The sequence below is a fragment of the Ambystoma mexicanum genome, chromosome 8 (genome assembly GCF_040938575.1).
Source record: "Ambystoma mexicanum isolate Mex_15411 chromosome 8, UKY_AmexF1_1, whole genome shotgun sequence".
NCBI classification, from domain to species: Eukaryota; Metazoa; Chordata; class Amphibia; order Caudata; family Ambystomatidae; genus Ambystoma; species Ambystoma mexicanum.
Genome location: NC_090929.1, coordinates 1518454888 through 1518470400, shown reverse-complemented (window position 1 = coordinate 1518470400; position 15513 = coordinate 1518454888). Strand labels below are relative to the sequence as shown.

General features: G+C 42.7%; 1 protein-coding gene across 2 annotated transcripts in view; it reads left to right on the top strand.

The window, feature by feature from the left end:
• COL17A1 (collagen type XVII alpha 1 chain) overlaps positions 1 to 15513 on the top strand; it is a 200275-nt gene that overhangs the window by 163189 nt on the left and 21573 nt on the right. The window contains exons 42-49 of one of the 2 annotated variants that reach the window (XM_069611740.1): positions 1160 to 1195; positions 1311 to 1355; positions 1488 to 1556; positions 2822 to 2869; positions 3724 to 3846; positions 4921 to 5037; positions 8330 to 8416; positions 10120 to 10245. In XM_069611740.1, the coding sequence (XP_069467841.1) occupies positions 1160 to 1195; positions 1311 to 1355; positions 1488 to 1556; positions 2822 to 2869; positions 3724 to 3846; positions 4921 to 5037; positions 8330 to 8416; positions 10120 to 10245 (651 nt within the window). Of the gene's footprint in view, positions 1 to 1159; positions 1196 to 1310; positions 1356 to 1487; positions 1557 to 2821; positions 2870 to 3723; positions 3859 to 4920; positions 5038 to 8329; positions 8417 to 10119; positions 10246 to 15513 lie in introns of both variants that reach the window. The other variant, XM_069611739.1, reaches the window with a different exon arrangement.

Below are 15513 nucleotides of genomic sequence, written 5' to 3'. Positions count from 1 at the left end.
CATTGATACATCTCACATTACACGTCATCTGGGTAGAGATACAATACGCCCAACAACATGTTTCTCACAGATTAATTCCCTCAAAATAGTTGCAACTTTCCGAAACACCCGATTGGTAGGTGTGCCATTGTAAGACTAATTCACGCACACAATGCCTACAATCTTGAATTTCCATTCAGGCTCTAGTGATGCTAGCAGAAGTGTAATTGAACACCTTCCCTTTATGTAGAGGGTTCAGTACAGTGCAGAAATATTGTAACAGTGTATTTTCCAACTGTAGCACATTGTAAAGATGGGCATAAAGCAGGAAAATACCTTAAAAGCCAGAAATTCTTTTTTGAAAAGTCTCTCTGGATGTGTGATTCTTGTAGAGTTCTTAGAGAGCCTTAACATCATAGATGTTAGACATTAAGTTATTGGCGGTCATCAACTTGTAATGTGTATGTGCCATTAATGAAGAGGACATCATATGTAAATCAGTCTTGGGTCGGCGGTTCCATGTCATTTCATCGCGGGATGTTTTTTCTCTGGCTTTTTTACCGTGGATTTTTTTACAAAAACAACTCATCACATTTTTTATTTTATTTTCGGGGGGGTCCCCCAATCTCCCCATCCCCTTTAATTTTTCATATATCTCCGAACACCCTCACCCAATATATATATATTTTTCTAACCCCCCCCCCCCAAACAAATTCAATGAGTTTTTTTCTGCAAAAAAATTGCAGTCAAAGACCCCTAATGGGGGAGTCTGGCTCAAAATGCTAGGACACATCCACATCATGTGAGAATATAAACAACCCCAGATGCATTGTGGCTTTATTGAGCCTCATCGTGAGGCCAGCTTTAGTCTTAGGAACACCATGTCTGGGAGCTGCACCGGGGCATTCCCCATTCCACTCCAAAGGCTTCCAGAGAATACTAACTACTGATTGGTGGCAATGCTTAAGCCACAACTTAGTAACTGTGGGGGATTTTTCATAATTGCAGGTAATTCCATTGTTTCTTTGAGCTCTTGTGTGTCATTAGTGAATCAGAACATCCATATTCCATTTAGCCTTAACCTCACCCTAAAGAGAGCTGTCCTGCTTGTTCTAGGGAATATGTTTTACATACTACATATACAAATGCACATCACCCAAAATGCTCTTCCTTTTTATAGGTGCCCCAGGAGTGCCAGGTGGACCAGGATTGCCAGGTAAACTGGGTTTCCTTCTGAGTTTGTCATGTGTAATTGCTAGATAGTTGTATGCTACCATTGGGTAATTGATCGGAGGTTTATATGTGTAATGCGTTTGTGTTTTGTTTGATAGGTGACCCAGGTCAGCCAGGCCTCCCAGGATCCCCAGGGCGTGAAGGTCAGTGCAACCAAAGCTTACCAGCCTGTGCAGAATGTTCTTTTAAGCAAAAGATAAACTGCCATGAACCTTGAGATTTGCTTAAACTGCATTGTACTCACACAGTTCTCATTTGACATTACTAACTTTTAGGTCAAGCAATCATTGGACCAGTGGGACCTCCAGGAAACCCCGGACCCCCAGGACCTCCAGGAGAAAGAGGTTAGTATAACATTCGGAAACAACAAGATGGCTCCTCAGCATGCTAAAGAGGTTGCTATAAATGCCTAAAAAACAAAATGGCTGCTTAACATATTAGTTGCTGAGAATACGAGGTTCATACAAATACTACAAAGCAAGTTGATAATTTATACTACAGCATTTGATCCAATTGTATCCATAACCTTCCTTTAACAACATCCTCTATGAGCACCTGGACAACAGTCATGCGCCACAGCGCTACATCACTGCCAAAGTCTATACACCAACTACTTACCAATATGCCACGAAGAGGTCTCCCATTAGTAGAAAGCAGGGTGGACCATTTTAACCTCTTGTTTCCCTCCTACAAGAAACCCTTATTGTTAGTTCTCTGGCGACATCCTGGTCTTACTGAATGACCACACATGCTGTCCAAAATCACCTAAGTACACCGTGCTCAATGATTGTTGAAAGCGTGTGCACAATGGGCGACGATGCAGCAGAGCTGCTGTAAATGACAAGTGAGAGATGGAAATGATGTCATTTACTACCAAAGCATTATCCCAAATAGATTGGGGCCGGGGGTTGTATTTCCTTTTATTGGTTTATAGTAACATATCCATACAATTCCCATGCTATAGACTTTTGATTACCAATTTGGATGATGCTCCCCTCCACCCAAAATATTCCCCTTATAATCTAGGAAACATGTAATCAATCATCTTGGGGCATTAGAAACACTTTTCCATGTTATTATCTTGGGAACGTGGTGTCTGGTTGTTCAATTGCACGCCTATCTTTATTTCAATAGTTCAATGGCTTATGTCCTACCCGCTTCAATTTTGTGAAACTGAACTTCTGTTTATTGGCCGCTCTCAGAGCTATACATGAGTTTAGATTGATTGAACTACCAGACGACACCGGATATAACAACTATCCTTCAGTGACCAACCATAGAAACTTCAGATTTTTGTTTATAAGTAAATCAATTGACAAACATTTGCTCTTTTTTCAGTCCTTCCAAAACCAAAACAAAATTAGATTTTGAAAGACCAAACCAGTACCCCTCAAGTCTCATTGTTATCGATAAAATAATATTCGATAAGATAACTCTGTGATGTGCAAATCCTTGGAATTAGCCACAATTAGAATAAATGCTTTAACATATGATAGCAGTAAGTCTGTTTTAAACATTATACGTGATCCAACGAATACAACCGATGGTGAAAGAAATGTCACGCCTCAGGTAAATGGTTTGGATTAACAGTAATTCATTTCTTGTTTAGGTGAAGCTGGTGTTCCTGGAGCTCCCGGAATTCCAGGAGGATCCCGTGGTAAGGAGACAATGGTTTCTGGTGGAATCTTAAATATATCACACAAAGAACATACCGCAAACCTTGCGAATATTCAAAACCGAAAGAAGACCAATATAAATCGGCCTATCTGTTGAAAAAAAGCCCATTTCACTTGAGCCCATCCTGTACCATCTACTATAAAGATTGCGTCATATTCCTTTGGTGATCCCGGCTGGCTCCTGAGACCTAACATGACATCATTCACTCCTTGACCCAATTAAACCTCTTCATATCAAATGACATGTTTACAAGAGGGAACCTAAATGACTTTGCCATCTTACAATTATGCAGTAAGCTTGGAAGCACTGTGTGCTTTTTGCATGAACGTATGGAACCTACCACCAAAATGATCACCCGCGATCCTTGGTTCCGAAAGGAAGAAGCAGACGATCTTTGTGAATTTGCCAAATTTCAACTCACTGAATTCCACTTTATCACCCAATTTATTATGGTAAAATGTGGGGGACACCCTTGCATGCCCCCTTTACCCTCCTTTCATACAGGTAACCCCAACCCACCACTTACCTATTTGTAGTCAAAGAAATAGTGGTACAAATAATTCACTGAGTTGGCATTTGACCAAAACTCATAATCCTGAAGTAGGCTGTGTTTATGGGTTGGGTGAGTGTGTTGGATGGGTGGGTGAGTGAGTAAAATGAGTGTGTGTGAGAGTGATCCCTGTTACACCACTCAACTTGGGCTGGGAAAATAAGGCAATATTTATTGCTGGTTCATGCTCTGTACTTACCACTTAGAAATGTCATGATCTGTCACTTAATCGGTTCCTGTCGTACAGCAATGTATTACTTTTTGTTATGTTTCTGTTTCCTAAGGTTCCGCAGCAGGTGGCAGGGGAAGCCCGGGACCACCAGGCCCTCCTGGTTCCCCTGGCCTACCCGGTCCTCCAGGTCGAGGCTCCCAAGAAGTTCAGCAGTACATTGCAGAGTATCTTCAGAGTAAGGAAAAAGGTGTTTCTTTTCCCTCTTAATCACAAAAGGCTGATTTATTTGTAAATGCTGCCTGTGTCAGTGTGAAAGAGCTTAAAAGGAGTGCTATAGTTTTAGGATACGCAAGTCTAAAAACATCTCGGTTTGGGCAGGTGATTCTTTTTTCAGATACCAGGATTGAAATGAGTGAGTGCAGGGGATCTGAGGAAAGAACTATCCCCCCACCTCTCACCTCCACCCTCACTGCTGCACGCCTCATGTTTCAGTTCTCTTACTGTGCCGATTTATTTATTTACATGTAGCTAATTGGCAGCGGCTGCTGGAGATTGAAACCGGGACGTGGACGTGAGGATTGGACGGGGGGGGGGGGGGGGGTGCGGGATTGGGAGCATGGGGTGTGCGGGAGAATAACATCTATTCAGTTTCCTGCCACCTATAATCAAGATGGAATTGTCTCCTAGCTGTATGGATCACTTAGTTCGGGGCACTGGCTAAACTGGGGCAGAAACAAAATGGCTGCCCAGAAACCTTATTATTTGTCTGCTTTACCTTGCACAGCCAAAGTAGCAGAGTACATTTTTGCATCAGAATGTATCAGGAAATATTTCGCAGTGGGGACTATGTTATAGTGTAATATCAGAAAATAGTAAATATGGGGAAATAATTTGTAGCAGAACATTAGGAAACATTTTGAGGTGAAATATCAGGAAATATTACTTAGGGAAAGATTTCTCCATATGCATCAGTGAAATATCAGTACATATTTTGTGGGGGGGAAATGTGTCAATATTTTGCCGTGAAGTACCAGGAAATGGTTTGAAATATAATATCAAGAAATATTAGCAGGGGAATAGTTGGATCTGTTTTGTAGTTGGATATCAACGAATATTTTGCACTGCAATATCAGGAAAAGTTATAAAATTGAATTTCAGGAAATATTTTGCTGAAACATGGCAGGAAAGGTTTGGCAGTGGCATAGACATTGTTATTCTGCAATGAAGTATCAATATGCATTTGTATATTTACCATTGACTGCTTAAGGGGAGACGATCTAACTCTGTGTTTGCCTTCATGTCCCCCCAGACGAAAATATTAGGAGTTACTTGGTTGGCCCCCAGGGTCCACCCGGACCCCCTGGAGACAGTGGACTGTCTTTGGATTATGCTGAGCTGGCTAGCCGTGTTATGACACACATAAGAAGTAAGCTTTGCACTTCCTGTATCATTTGCACAGCACACTATTGACATTGTCATCACCAATCTCCACAAAAGATGCAATAGGCATTGCTTGCACTTAAGGGAGGTCCAAGGTGTTGCACAAATTCGAAGTACATTTGCGAAAAATGTTTACATGCGGGGGAGGGGCATCACAAGCGCATCAAGTAGCCATCGCTGCATTCCAGTTGACCAATTGATTGCCCATGGTTTCTGCTGGATCTATTCAGCACATATGGGCTTTGATCAGTAGACCATGTAAGTCCAGTGGCCAGAGGGAATGTAGCGGTTGAATAAAATTACCAACTGGAAGCAATAGATCCCTTCAAAACCAGTAACAAATTCTAAGACACAGATGGAATCAATGGACATCGTCTGTGTACAGGCTCTGTAGACATAGCTCAGGAGGATAGCTCAGGGGCAACGTGCTTGCCTTGGCAGGAAGACGACGCAGAGCAACACAGGTTCGATCCCCGAGTCCGCGCTTAGAAACCGCTGAATATTAGGTGCGTTATAAATATCCCAAAATTCACATGCCAGAAACTGGATCGAATTGAAACCCTTTGTAACTTGTCAGCTGGAATTTCTTCCAGGATACGACTATTGGGCTTCATATGCCTTTTCCAAGATTGGTACTGTAGGGAAACAGGTGGGAATGCTCGGTGAGTTAAGCACTACCTGCCGGGGACTATGTACCACCCCCAAGTCACAGGTTTGAATCCTGTCCGGGTCAATGCAAAATAAAATGAGTGGCATTGAGTTGAGAAAATGTACCATCTGTTATGCAGTGTCGCAACAGGCACTGCATGCAAGACAATATAAAGTGTGACAACTTACCATCCTGAGCTACTTCAAACCGGCTCAGGACCACTTGAAAAAGAGAGCAGCAGCCCTGCTGTTTATCATGGTGTTCACAGCATTTACCACGCATGACCTTCTAGGAGATTACGTGGAAGAAGACTTCTAAATATGGGTATATTCAGAGGATAAACCATGAAAAGGTCCAAATTATAAAAGAATGGTGTACAATAAAATGGCACTCAACTTAAACCACATGATGGAGCCCCAAAACGAACAGCAATTCCTTTAGCGATGGTTCAGCGGTGAGAGGTGGAGTGTGGGGCAGAGGTCTTATTCCAAGCAGGTTTATTATGTATCTGTTCTTATTATTGTTGGTGATCATGCTGAACTCCCCACTCAACACCCCCCCACCCCCACTCCCCACTGCCCACTCGCCAGCATCTCAACACTCAGCCACGGATCAAACCCATGCTTCACAGCATCATCTTGTATCCAATGTGATTGCTTTGCCCCTGAACTATCCTGTGAGCATGTGCCATGTAGCGGCATGGAAAGCAGTGATTTCAGTTCTGGTGATAAGTAAAAACCCGATAAGATATCGCAAAGAGTCATGTGTCTGCTGCTGAGAGTTGTGTGCACCCTGTAAATTACAGGTGAAAAACATATAGCTGGTTCAACTCTACCTCACATCCATTTTTCCCAGTCAAAATAATATGCTAATATCTAACCTTTTGGAGTGCTCACGCCCTTTGCCCGTCACCAGGGGGTAAACACATATTTTGCCCGGCGTTCCTGGAATCCCTGCCCTCTCCACAATTAGGACATCAGTGTATATGCCCTCAGAGCGAATCAAGATCACTTGTTAGGGTGGATGTATATGTCTTAACGGCACTCCACTTAAGCTCTTTTGATCCAATTTAGAAAAGGGTATTAGAAGACGGCGGGTTCCTACCTCTCACCTGGTGTCCTCCACCTGACCACGTACCCGGCAGGGATTCTGCTGCTACCAGCTATTGTGGTCGCAAGCTTGTCCGTGCAAAATCGGCGACTCGCAGGACTGCCGCTAGACTCGGGCATGGGAACTGGGGGAAAAGAGAACTCAGTTTATTTTTACTTATCTTCTGCAGTTTTACCATACTAAATAGTCAAATCCTGATGGGTGCCTTTCAGACCCTCTTCTGGTGCACTTGGGAATTTGGAGGTTCAGACTCAAGAATGCCGACAATAGATAAAGTTGGCCCCTTTGGGTTGTCTGTAAAGGAAATGTAGATTTCTCCTTTGCATTGGATTTTTTTGTGTTTTTAAAAACTTGTATTTATTAGTTCATCATCATTTGTGCCATTTGATACAATGAATTCCATTGACAAAGCTTCCAGAAGGCAAAATTAAAGGTAAACAATAGAAATGAACAGTAGGAGTGACATCTGTCATCGTGTATTTCCTCAGTGCCAATGAAGGTTTTAGTGAACCAGTTAACCCCCACTCACCCGCAGGTAACACAACTGCAAAGCCTAAGAACTAGTATGGCTTAGCATCAGACCCATGGTGCACGTCAGTCGGACATAGTATCCTGCACTCCTCTGAGTGCGCCCCTCTTTTACTCACAACATGGTGAAGTTATTAAGCGCCCCTGGTTTATGAAATTGCTGTTCCCCATCTCTGACATATTTGTGAAAAGCAAACCACACTTTAAGGAATTTCTGATATACACCAGTGGCTAATGCTCATACCTTCTCCATCGCCAAGACCCCCCAAATCTTGACCCATCACCAGGCCAACACTGGGCCATCCGCAGTTTTCCATCCTTCGACCAGCGTCATGCTGGCCGCCTTCAACAAATGTGCTATAGGGTCGCCCTGGCCCCACTTTCAGCCAACCTGTCTTTTGCAATAGCACCAAGCTGGATCACCACTAGGGAATCGGGGAGTTGCACCCCCATTATCTCTTTGATGTGCTCCAGTATTTCTCTCCAAAAGAACTGGGGTTTAGGTCAAGATCACCACATGTGCCCAAGATCGCCCATACGCCCTCATTTTCTCCCACATAGGGGTGCCACTGCGAGTTCATTTTATGTATACGCTGTGGGGTCAGACACCACCTGCAAGAAGTTTTATAGGCCGGTTCTTTAATGGTCGTGCATTTCGATGCCTTGTGGGCCCTATTCCAAATCTTTCCCCATTCCTCCTCCGTGCATTGGATGGTTTTATCTGGTAGCTTTTCTGATGCACACTGCGCCACCAATTTCTGCTTAAGCAGAATTAAGGTAAGATCGCATGGTCTGTTGATGATTTGATATCATTATCATGAACTAAATTCACAATAATGTCACAAGTGTGTATATGAAAACCACTGCTCAGTCATCCATTGCCACCCCCTTATTAGGTTTATCAGTCTGGTTCGTACTGCTCAAGCTTGCTGTGTGGTTCTTGCACTCTTGCATAACATGCACATTACAGTTAAGTGTATATTTGTTCTAGGTTCCGGTTTAGCTGATGGCTTGCCAGGACCACCTGGCCCTCCTGGACCCTCAGGCTCCTATGAGGAAATCGTGGCAATATTACAGAGTAAGTTTAAACCGTCATGTTTTAAAGGCTTTGTTATTAGCATTCAATTACCCTTTTTAAGTGGAATTAATCACGTCAGTACGCTTAAAATGACACAATTTTGTGTATTGTTGGAAAAGTCGTATTGCCAGCGTGCTGAAGCAGCAAAATGGTTTTTGGGTGAACATTAAAAAAAAGATCAGCATTAGCCTGTTGCGACGTCATCCACGCCTACCACTAAGCAAGCATGCACCCGGTTTGTACCTGGGACCATATTGCTCCTTTAGTTTATGATCGCAATATGAAAAAGGGGGGTACAATCAGTCACCCACCTAGAGACAAGGGCACTGCATTGTTCACATGGCTCCTAAGAACCATATTCAAACAAAGCTACCCTGAAGAAGCATGCGTCCTTACATGCGAAACACATTTTGCCCGGCTGCAATTAAAACACATTTTGGGTAAACAAACTGATGGATGGAACATCACCAACATTAATAACAAATGAACCAGAGACTATTCACTCTTTCAAATCTGTTAAGCGTGACTGATCATACACCTCTTTTACACATGCACTGATTATTAGAGAAATACATCACTACAGGCCATTGGAAGCACTTTCAATGTGAGACAGAAATAAGGCCCAGGTGCTGTGCTTCTGTCCTCATGTCTTAACACTGCTGTGGCATCTGCTTAAGGGAGATTTCGGTCACTAGGGAACTGACTGCCAGAAGTCCAAAATGATATAGGGTATGTGTAGAAATTGACCCCAGTTCTTCTTTGTACCCTCGGAAGCTTGATGCCCAATAGCAAAGGAGACGTCAGGGAATTCGCATGTTTGTCTCCTGACCTATTCAAAATTCACAGCTGCAAACAAAGTGTATGTTACATGCTGTTTTATCTAACACTTGAACACGGTTCTGCATAGTATTTCCGGGTTGTACTGCTGCTCTCAATGACTGAACTCAAGCAGATTAGTCCTTAGATCATCATTCCCTCTTAAAAGTACAATGTCCTAATATTATCCTGATTTTTAACACCCTTCCGCTTCAGTGCTTTCCCTTTGGCTGTGCCAATACTGTTTGCCTCTTCGACCCACCGAATAGTGAAATCCAGCAGATTTTTAAACTGCTGAATCAATATGCAAATATGACATGCTGAGTCTCATTGCATGTTAATCTGCCTCATGCATGTTCATTGTGGGTAGCCTGAAAACCTGACTGGATTTTACTATTCTGTGAGCCAATAAATCCGATCCAACCTCATAGATATCAACAACAAAGGCAGTGTGGCATTATCTTTAAATGTCATTAAGAAAGAATACCTGAAAAGATTGGGGGATCTACATTGGTATCTAGATAAGCAATGGGCTTAGTGACAAACCTCTGTCCGTGTACATCTGACATCTACTTGATAAAATTGGATTTAAAGCGGTTGCATTTTGTTGCCATTTGCATACCTGAGTCAAATGTTGTGGTTTCCATAAGTTAAGTATCAATTATACATCACTGCGATTCGAACATTAAAGTCAGAAAACAGTTAATTTTTACAGCATGCAGCAATACATGAGAACATTAATAATTTGGCCCATGGATTTAAATTCAAGACGCATCGGCTGGCTTCCAGGCTCCTTCAGCATTTTACACTCTGCAAAACGTATTAAATGAATTGTTTCCCAAAAATACCAGAACAAGAACCTGATGTTGTGATTTCATATATTTCAGGACCTGAAGTGCGTCAATTCCTACAGGGTCCCCCAGGTCCGCCTGGGCCTCCGGGATCTCTTGGCGTTGGAACTGTGGCACTGGACTATGAAGATCTAGCTAACCGAGTTGTAACCTTCCTGGGCAGTAAGGATATGTTCATCAAAAACCTTTATTGTGTGGCTTTCATCTTTCAAAGTATACATAGATAAGATCATATGCATCATTTAATCTTCAAAATCATACTGAAGCAGCCCAAATGAATTATGTTTTGATGGAATGGTACAGAGTATTTAGGTTTTTGTCTTTTTCAAATGCAAAAGAATGAAAAACACAGTCTTGTTTGTGTACAAATAGACACACCATTCTCTAGTGAAGAAGTGTAGTTAGCAAGATATATCTAAATGAAAAACTCAATATGCAGTAAAAGATAGCCCTTTACAAAACATACAATTTATAACAGGGTGCAACAGGACAACTCAATGCAAAATAGCCATGTATCGCCAACTTCTAAAAGAGAATGTTAGTGAGAGGCAATATATTGGGAAAAGGTAGGATATGTATGTGCATATGAACGGTCCATGTCATCATTTAAATGTTTCCAAAAGTGTCATAAGATGCATTAGTCGGGCCAGAAGTACAAAGCTGGTTTCAGATAAGGCAGGTTTCCACTGTGCAGTATAATGAGACTACCAAACACTTATACAACACAGGAACACTTTCTGAATGGAGTCGAGGGCACACCTTCTGAATGGAGTAGAGGGCACACCTTCTGAATGGAGTAGAGGGCACACCTTCTGAATGGAGTAGAGGGCACACCTTCTGAATGGAGTAGAGGGCACACTTTCTGAATGGAGTAGAGGGCACACCTTCTGAATGGAGTAGAGGGCACACCTTCTGAATGGAGTAGAGGGCACACCTTCTGAATGGAGTAGAGGGCACACCTTCTGAATGGAGTAGAGGGCACACCTTCTGGTTTCCATCCTAAGAGTATTGTTCTCAGTCTATGGATGAAGAAACATAGAAAGGAATCTTGGAGACCACTGTCACATTTACAAACAGTCTGTCTGATGATCATTTAAATCAACAAAACCTAAAATATTTATGAAAAGAAGTCAGCACACATCTGTCCAGGTGGACAGCTCACAAGTTAAGCGTTCTCCTATCACATGGGGCCAGCCAGTATTTGGTGAGTTCGAAACCTTCATCTGTTCTACCTTCAGATGGTGCTAATTTGAGTACCGTTATATTGGATCATAACAACACTTGTATTTTCAGTGCTTAGAAGTGGAAGAAATTGGGAATTAAACACATTATGAAGAAATATATTATTATGATGTGCTGTTTCTTGTAAGTATTTATAAACAAGAAAAAATGAGTCCTGATAGGGAGCACAAAACAGCAAATACCGGAGCATCTTGATCACATATGCATTTCCTACCGATCCAGGGTGTGTCTCGCCAGATGCCATCAGTGCCCTGAAATTCAGTGACATATTAATGCATAGAGAGCTCAGTTTTTCATTGAAGAATTCTTGTAATAGAGTTTTCACTCAGGAGAGGTTTTCTTTGCACGCAATAGAAGACGAGTCTGGGTTGTTATGCTTACTAACAAACTACCGCTACCCATGGTTCTCCATAATCCATAACTAAGGACCATGGTTTCTTCATGATGTTTATGATGTTCATTTAACCGGCTGCTTCCACCAATATTCTCTCCTGACTGAAGTCATCATTTTGAGTAGAAGAGTGAATCACATATCACTTGATGTAGCCTAAATCTTCAGCACACCTTGGGCTTTTAAGATCTCATAAGAAGGCACTTCCCATATATTGCTTGGCCAAAGGGCTTTTATCGCAATTTCTCATTAGCAATCTGCACAGTAATGGATTTATAGCAGAAGTTTAAAGAATCCATAGAAAGTCGAGGTTTTGGTCTCCATACTACTTAAAATGTATGTTAAACATATGTCGGAAGTGAGAACTATAGGCATTTCCTTGATGGTTTGTGAATTGATTCAAGTATGTTTTAGCACAATCAAATTACATGTTCACTCCTCGTCAATATGGTCTACTCTGTGTGCCATAGTGACATGGAAGTTAAGCCCCACTTCAATTGTGACAAATTCAAATTAAGGAGTGGTGTGAGGATAAATGTTTTATAGCATCAGTTTCACTGCAAAATATGTTTCAAATATGCAGTTCATCCTCACAGAATACTTTTTTCTCCCTATAACTCATTACATTCCTAAATGGGCTTGCGCATTCTATGCTCCTTAAAGATTATTTGATGAAACACGCACCTACTCCCTCCCCAACCCTCCCTCCTAAAGGCAACCCTCGATATCATCTAGGCTTCTTTTGGAAAACTGTCTTTGCATGAGCCTTAATCACCCTAAGCAGGAGTGCCCAGCACACATAGGCAAGCATTTGTAGAAAGAGGATTTTAAATGGTGATTGTTTACAAAGAATAGAAAGTGTCCTCTTTTTTTTTTGCACTAAAACACTTTCGTTCAAAAAGTAAAGGAAGGCAAAAGCTGATCTTATTAAAAAAAGAACAAGCAAAGAAAGTATTAAAAGACACATGAAAAAGATATATCCAAGAAACCCAAAAAGCGTGATTTTGATTGTGTGATAGATCCAGGTAACACAACTACTGTGTCAGTAGATTCTGTGGTTTTGAGGCATATGGATGTCGGAAAAAATACATTAGCCAAAAGCAATGTACTATGTACTACACACAGGATACAGAGCTATCCTGTCTAAAAGACTGTGTGAAGCACAATCAGCTACGCACAGTTGTCCAGGAGATGGTTGGCGTAAACAGCGATGAAGGACATTTCCTTTCCACTCGTTCATACCCGCCAAGCAGAAAGGCAACATGATAACCTGCACATCAATACCACGCAAAGTAATGCCCTAATCCATTACTCGCCAATGTGCAAAGGGAATACACATTTGCACATGTCCCGGAGTGTTGTATAAATTACCATTCGCTTTAGCCCCAGGCTGCGTCCATTGCTAAGGCCACTGTCTCACATGCCCGGTCACAGTTGTCAGCTCTGCTGGAGAGACGCATGGAGGCAAATGACTTCTTGAATTTTCAGTGTTGTCTCTAATGTTAGATGCATTGGGCCACTCCTTCTACTGCAATGCGGCACAGACACAATGTGAACACAGAGGATGATCTGTGACGACTAAAGCTTGCACAAGAATGGACAATTTATTTCTTAAAGCCGGGCTGCCGTACTGGGAAATATTGAGTTTTCCGAAAGGTCGTGCCCCTAGGAAATCGATACGGTTGTGGCTTCGTCAGGCACAGGTGGTGAGGCAACTCAAGCTGCCCCTGTTTCGCTGAGGCACCAGCCTGTCAGGACCTCTCTTCATTTAGTCGTCACTTGGTCCTGCCACGGATCCTCTCACACCTGCACTTCCCACTTCCAGGAAGCCAGAGCCACAGTACACCTCTCTTTGCAACGGCTGCAAATGTTGTTTGTGCAGAATCGTTCTGCTGTTACCATCATCAGATACAGAGTGGGCGTCAGCTCTTCCTTCCATCCTTACACGTGTTCTTGCCATCCGGGTGCCATTCCTGTCTCAGGAGTAGGCTTCCCCACCATCAATACCCACGTCATTATCATTTACCCACCCTCCCCATCAACCCCCACATTGTCATCATATATGGCCCATGCCCCTTCCCCATCAATTCATACATTATCATCCTATATGATTAAAAATCGAGAGCAAAGCTTGACTAGGTAAAGATTGAGCACATTACATGCATGTTATCAAGTTCCTCTTTCCAGGCATAATATGAACATGTTGGCAGGGGAAGGATTGTATGGCTTACTGTGTTCACCTTCCACACTGGTCAGGGATGGTTTCCAGTGTTAGTGCAGCTTCCAGATTCCTATTTGATTAGAGTTATTGTTCCAGGACCCCCTGTGGTACTCATATGGGTTTGAGCATTAGACAATCTGAACATGCGTTTTGCAAATTGTTATGATAATTCAAAAGTAATCAACATCTGCTTATTCACAGGGCTAGGTGATATTGTCCATCAGTGGTGCTTGAGGTTGCTTCCTCCAATGCCTGAGCCAGCTGGCTGTATTCTGAAATGTTGAATTAGTGGTTCAATTCTCTATTTTTCGATCTCTAGCTTGGAAGATGACTCTTACCTATCTTGATTTCCTACATCCCTCCACGCTCAGTTTATGCCCCCAACAGGATCTGCCAATGTTCTTGAAACTGGGGAATCTTCTTTTTACAATGTTTTTATTTAGCAAACATTGTTTTTTTTATAAAACGTTTTCTAGTTATCATTACATTATCTCAAGGAATCAGGACCCAAAGGCTCTCTTATCCTACTATTTCCCTCTTCTACTACACCAATTATTTCCACTGATTTCCTCTGAAGACGCACATACACCATCCCCTGCAACCCATTGTCATTGCATTAATCCTTCAATTTCCTGTGTGATATATCTGCTCATGTCACTTGTCCATCCGGAAACGTGTCAGCTCCATGGGGGTCTTGGTGCCTCTGGTGTGTAATCTCCTCAGCTGGAGATTTGCAGAGCAGTTACTTGGGCGTCCCTGTCTACCTCTATTACACTCTGTATATCGTACCGCGGTGCTCTGGTACATGTCCCTTCAGTCCATTGACATTTAGTGAATGTTCTCTCAATAACCACTCTCTAGATTCAACTTCGGTGCTCCTTAGAATTTGGTACATACCATTTATATTAGCCCGGGGATATTTCATTGGGCTGGAAGGACAAATATCTTTTGGTGGAGTGGACTGCCTGTGGAATGCTTCTTTGCGTTATTGTGGTATATATAGTGGTGAAGAATTAATATCAAGTGGTAACAGCGACATGACTTACTCAGGCATGCCAGTCATTATTACCCAGGTTCCATTACATCACTGAAACCATTACTGACATCTCAATTCCCTGCCTACACTTTCCACCTGTTGTCCACCCCCAAGGTCCTACTCTCTGCATTGTCTTGGTGATTACCTTGGGTACATAGTTATAAAGTGAGTCAGACTAATGTGTGCACCTGAGGTGGGTCTGATGGGGTGGGTGTAAAAACATCTGATTTTTGAAGACTCAGGGCCTCATTACGACCCTGGCGGTACGGAGTGAACGGTGCCGTAAAAGGTGCTGGCGCCGTTCACTCCGTACTGCCTCATTACGAGTTCCCCTTGCAGGACCCGGTAAGCACGCCTGGGAAAACCTGCCGTGCTTACCGGGTCCCGCAAGGGGAAGAGGGAGCAAACAACAGGCCATCTCGTAATGGCCCGTTGTTTGCTCCCTCTCCCATTCCCATTCAGCCCTATGGGGGCTGAAATGGGAATGGGGAAGGACCGTGTCTGGGATGGCCCGGAAAGTCCTCATTCCGAGGACCCGGA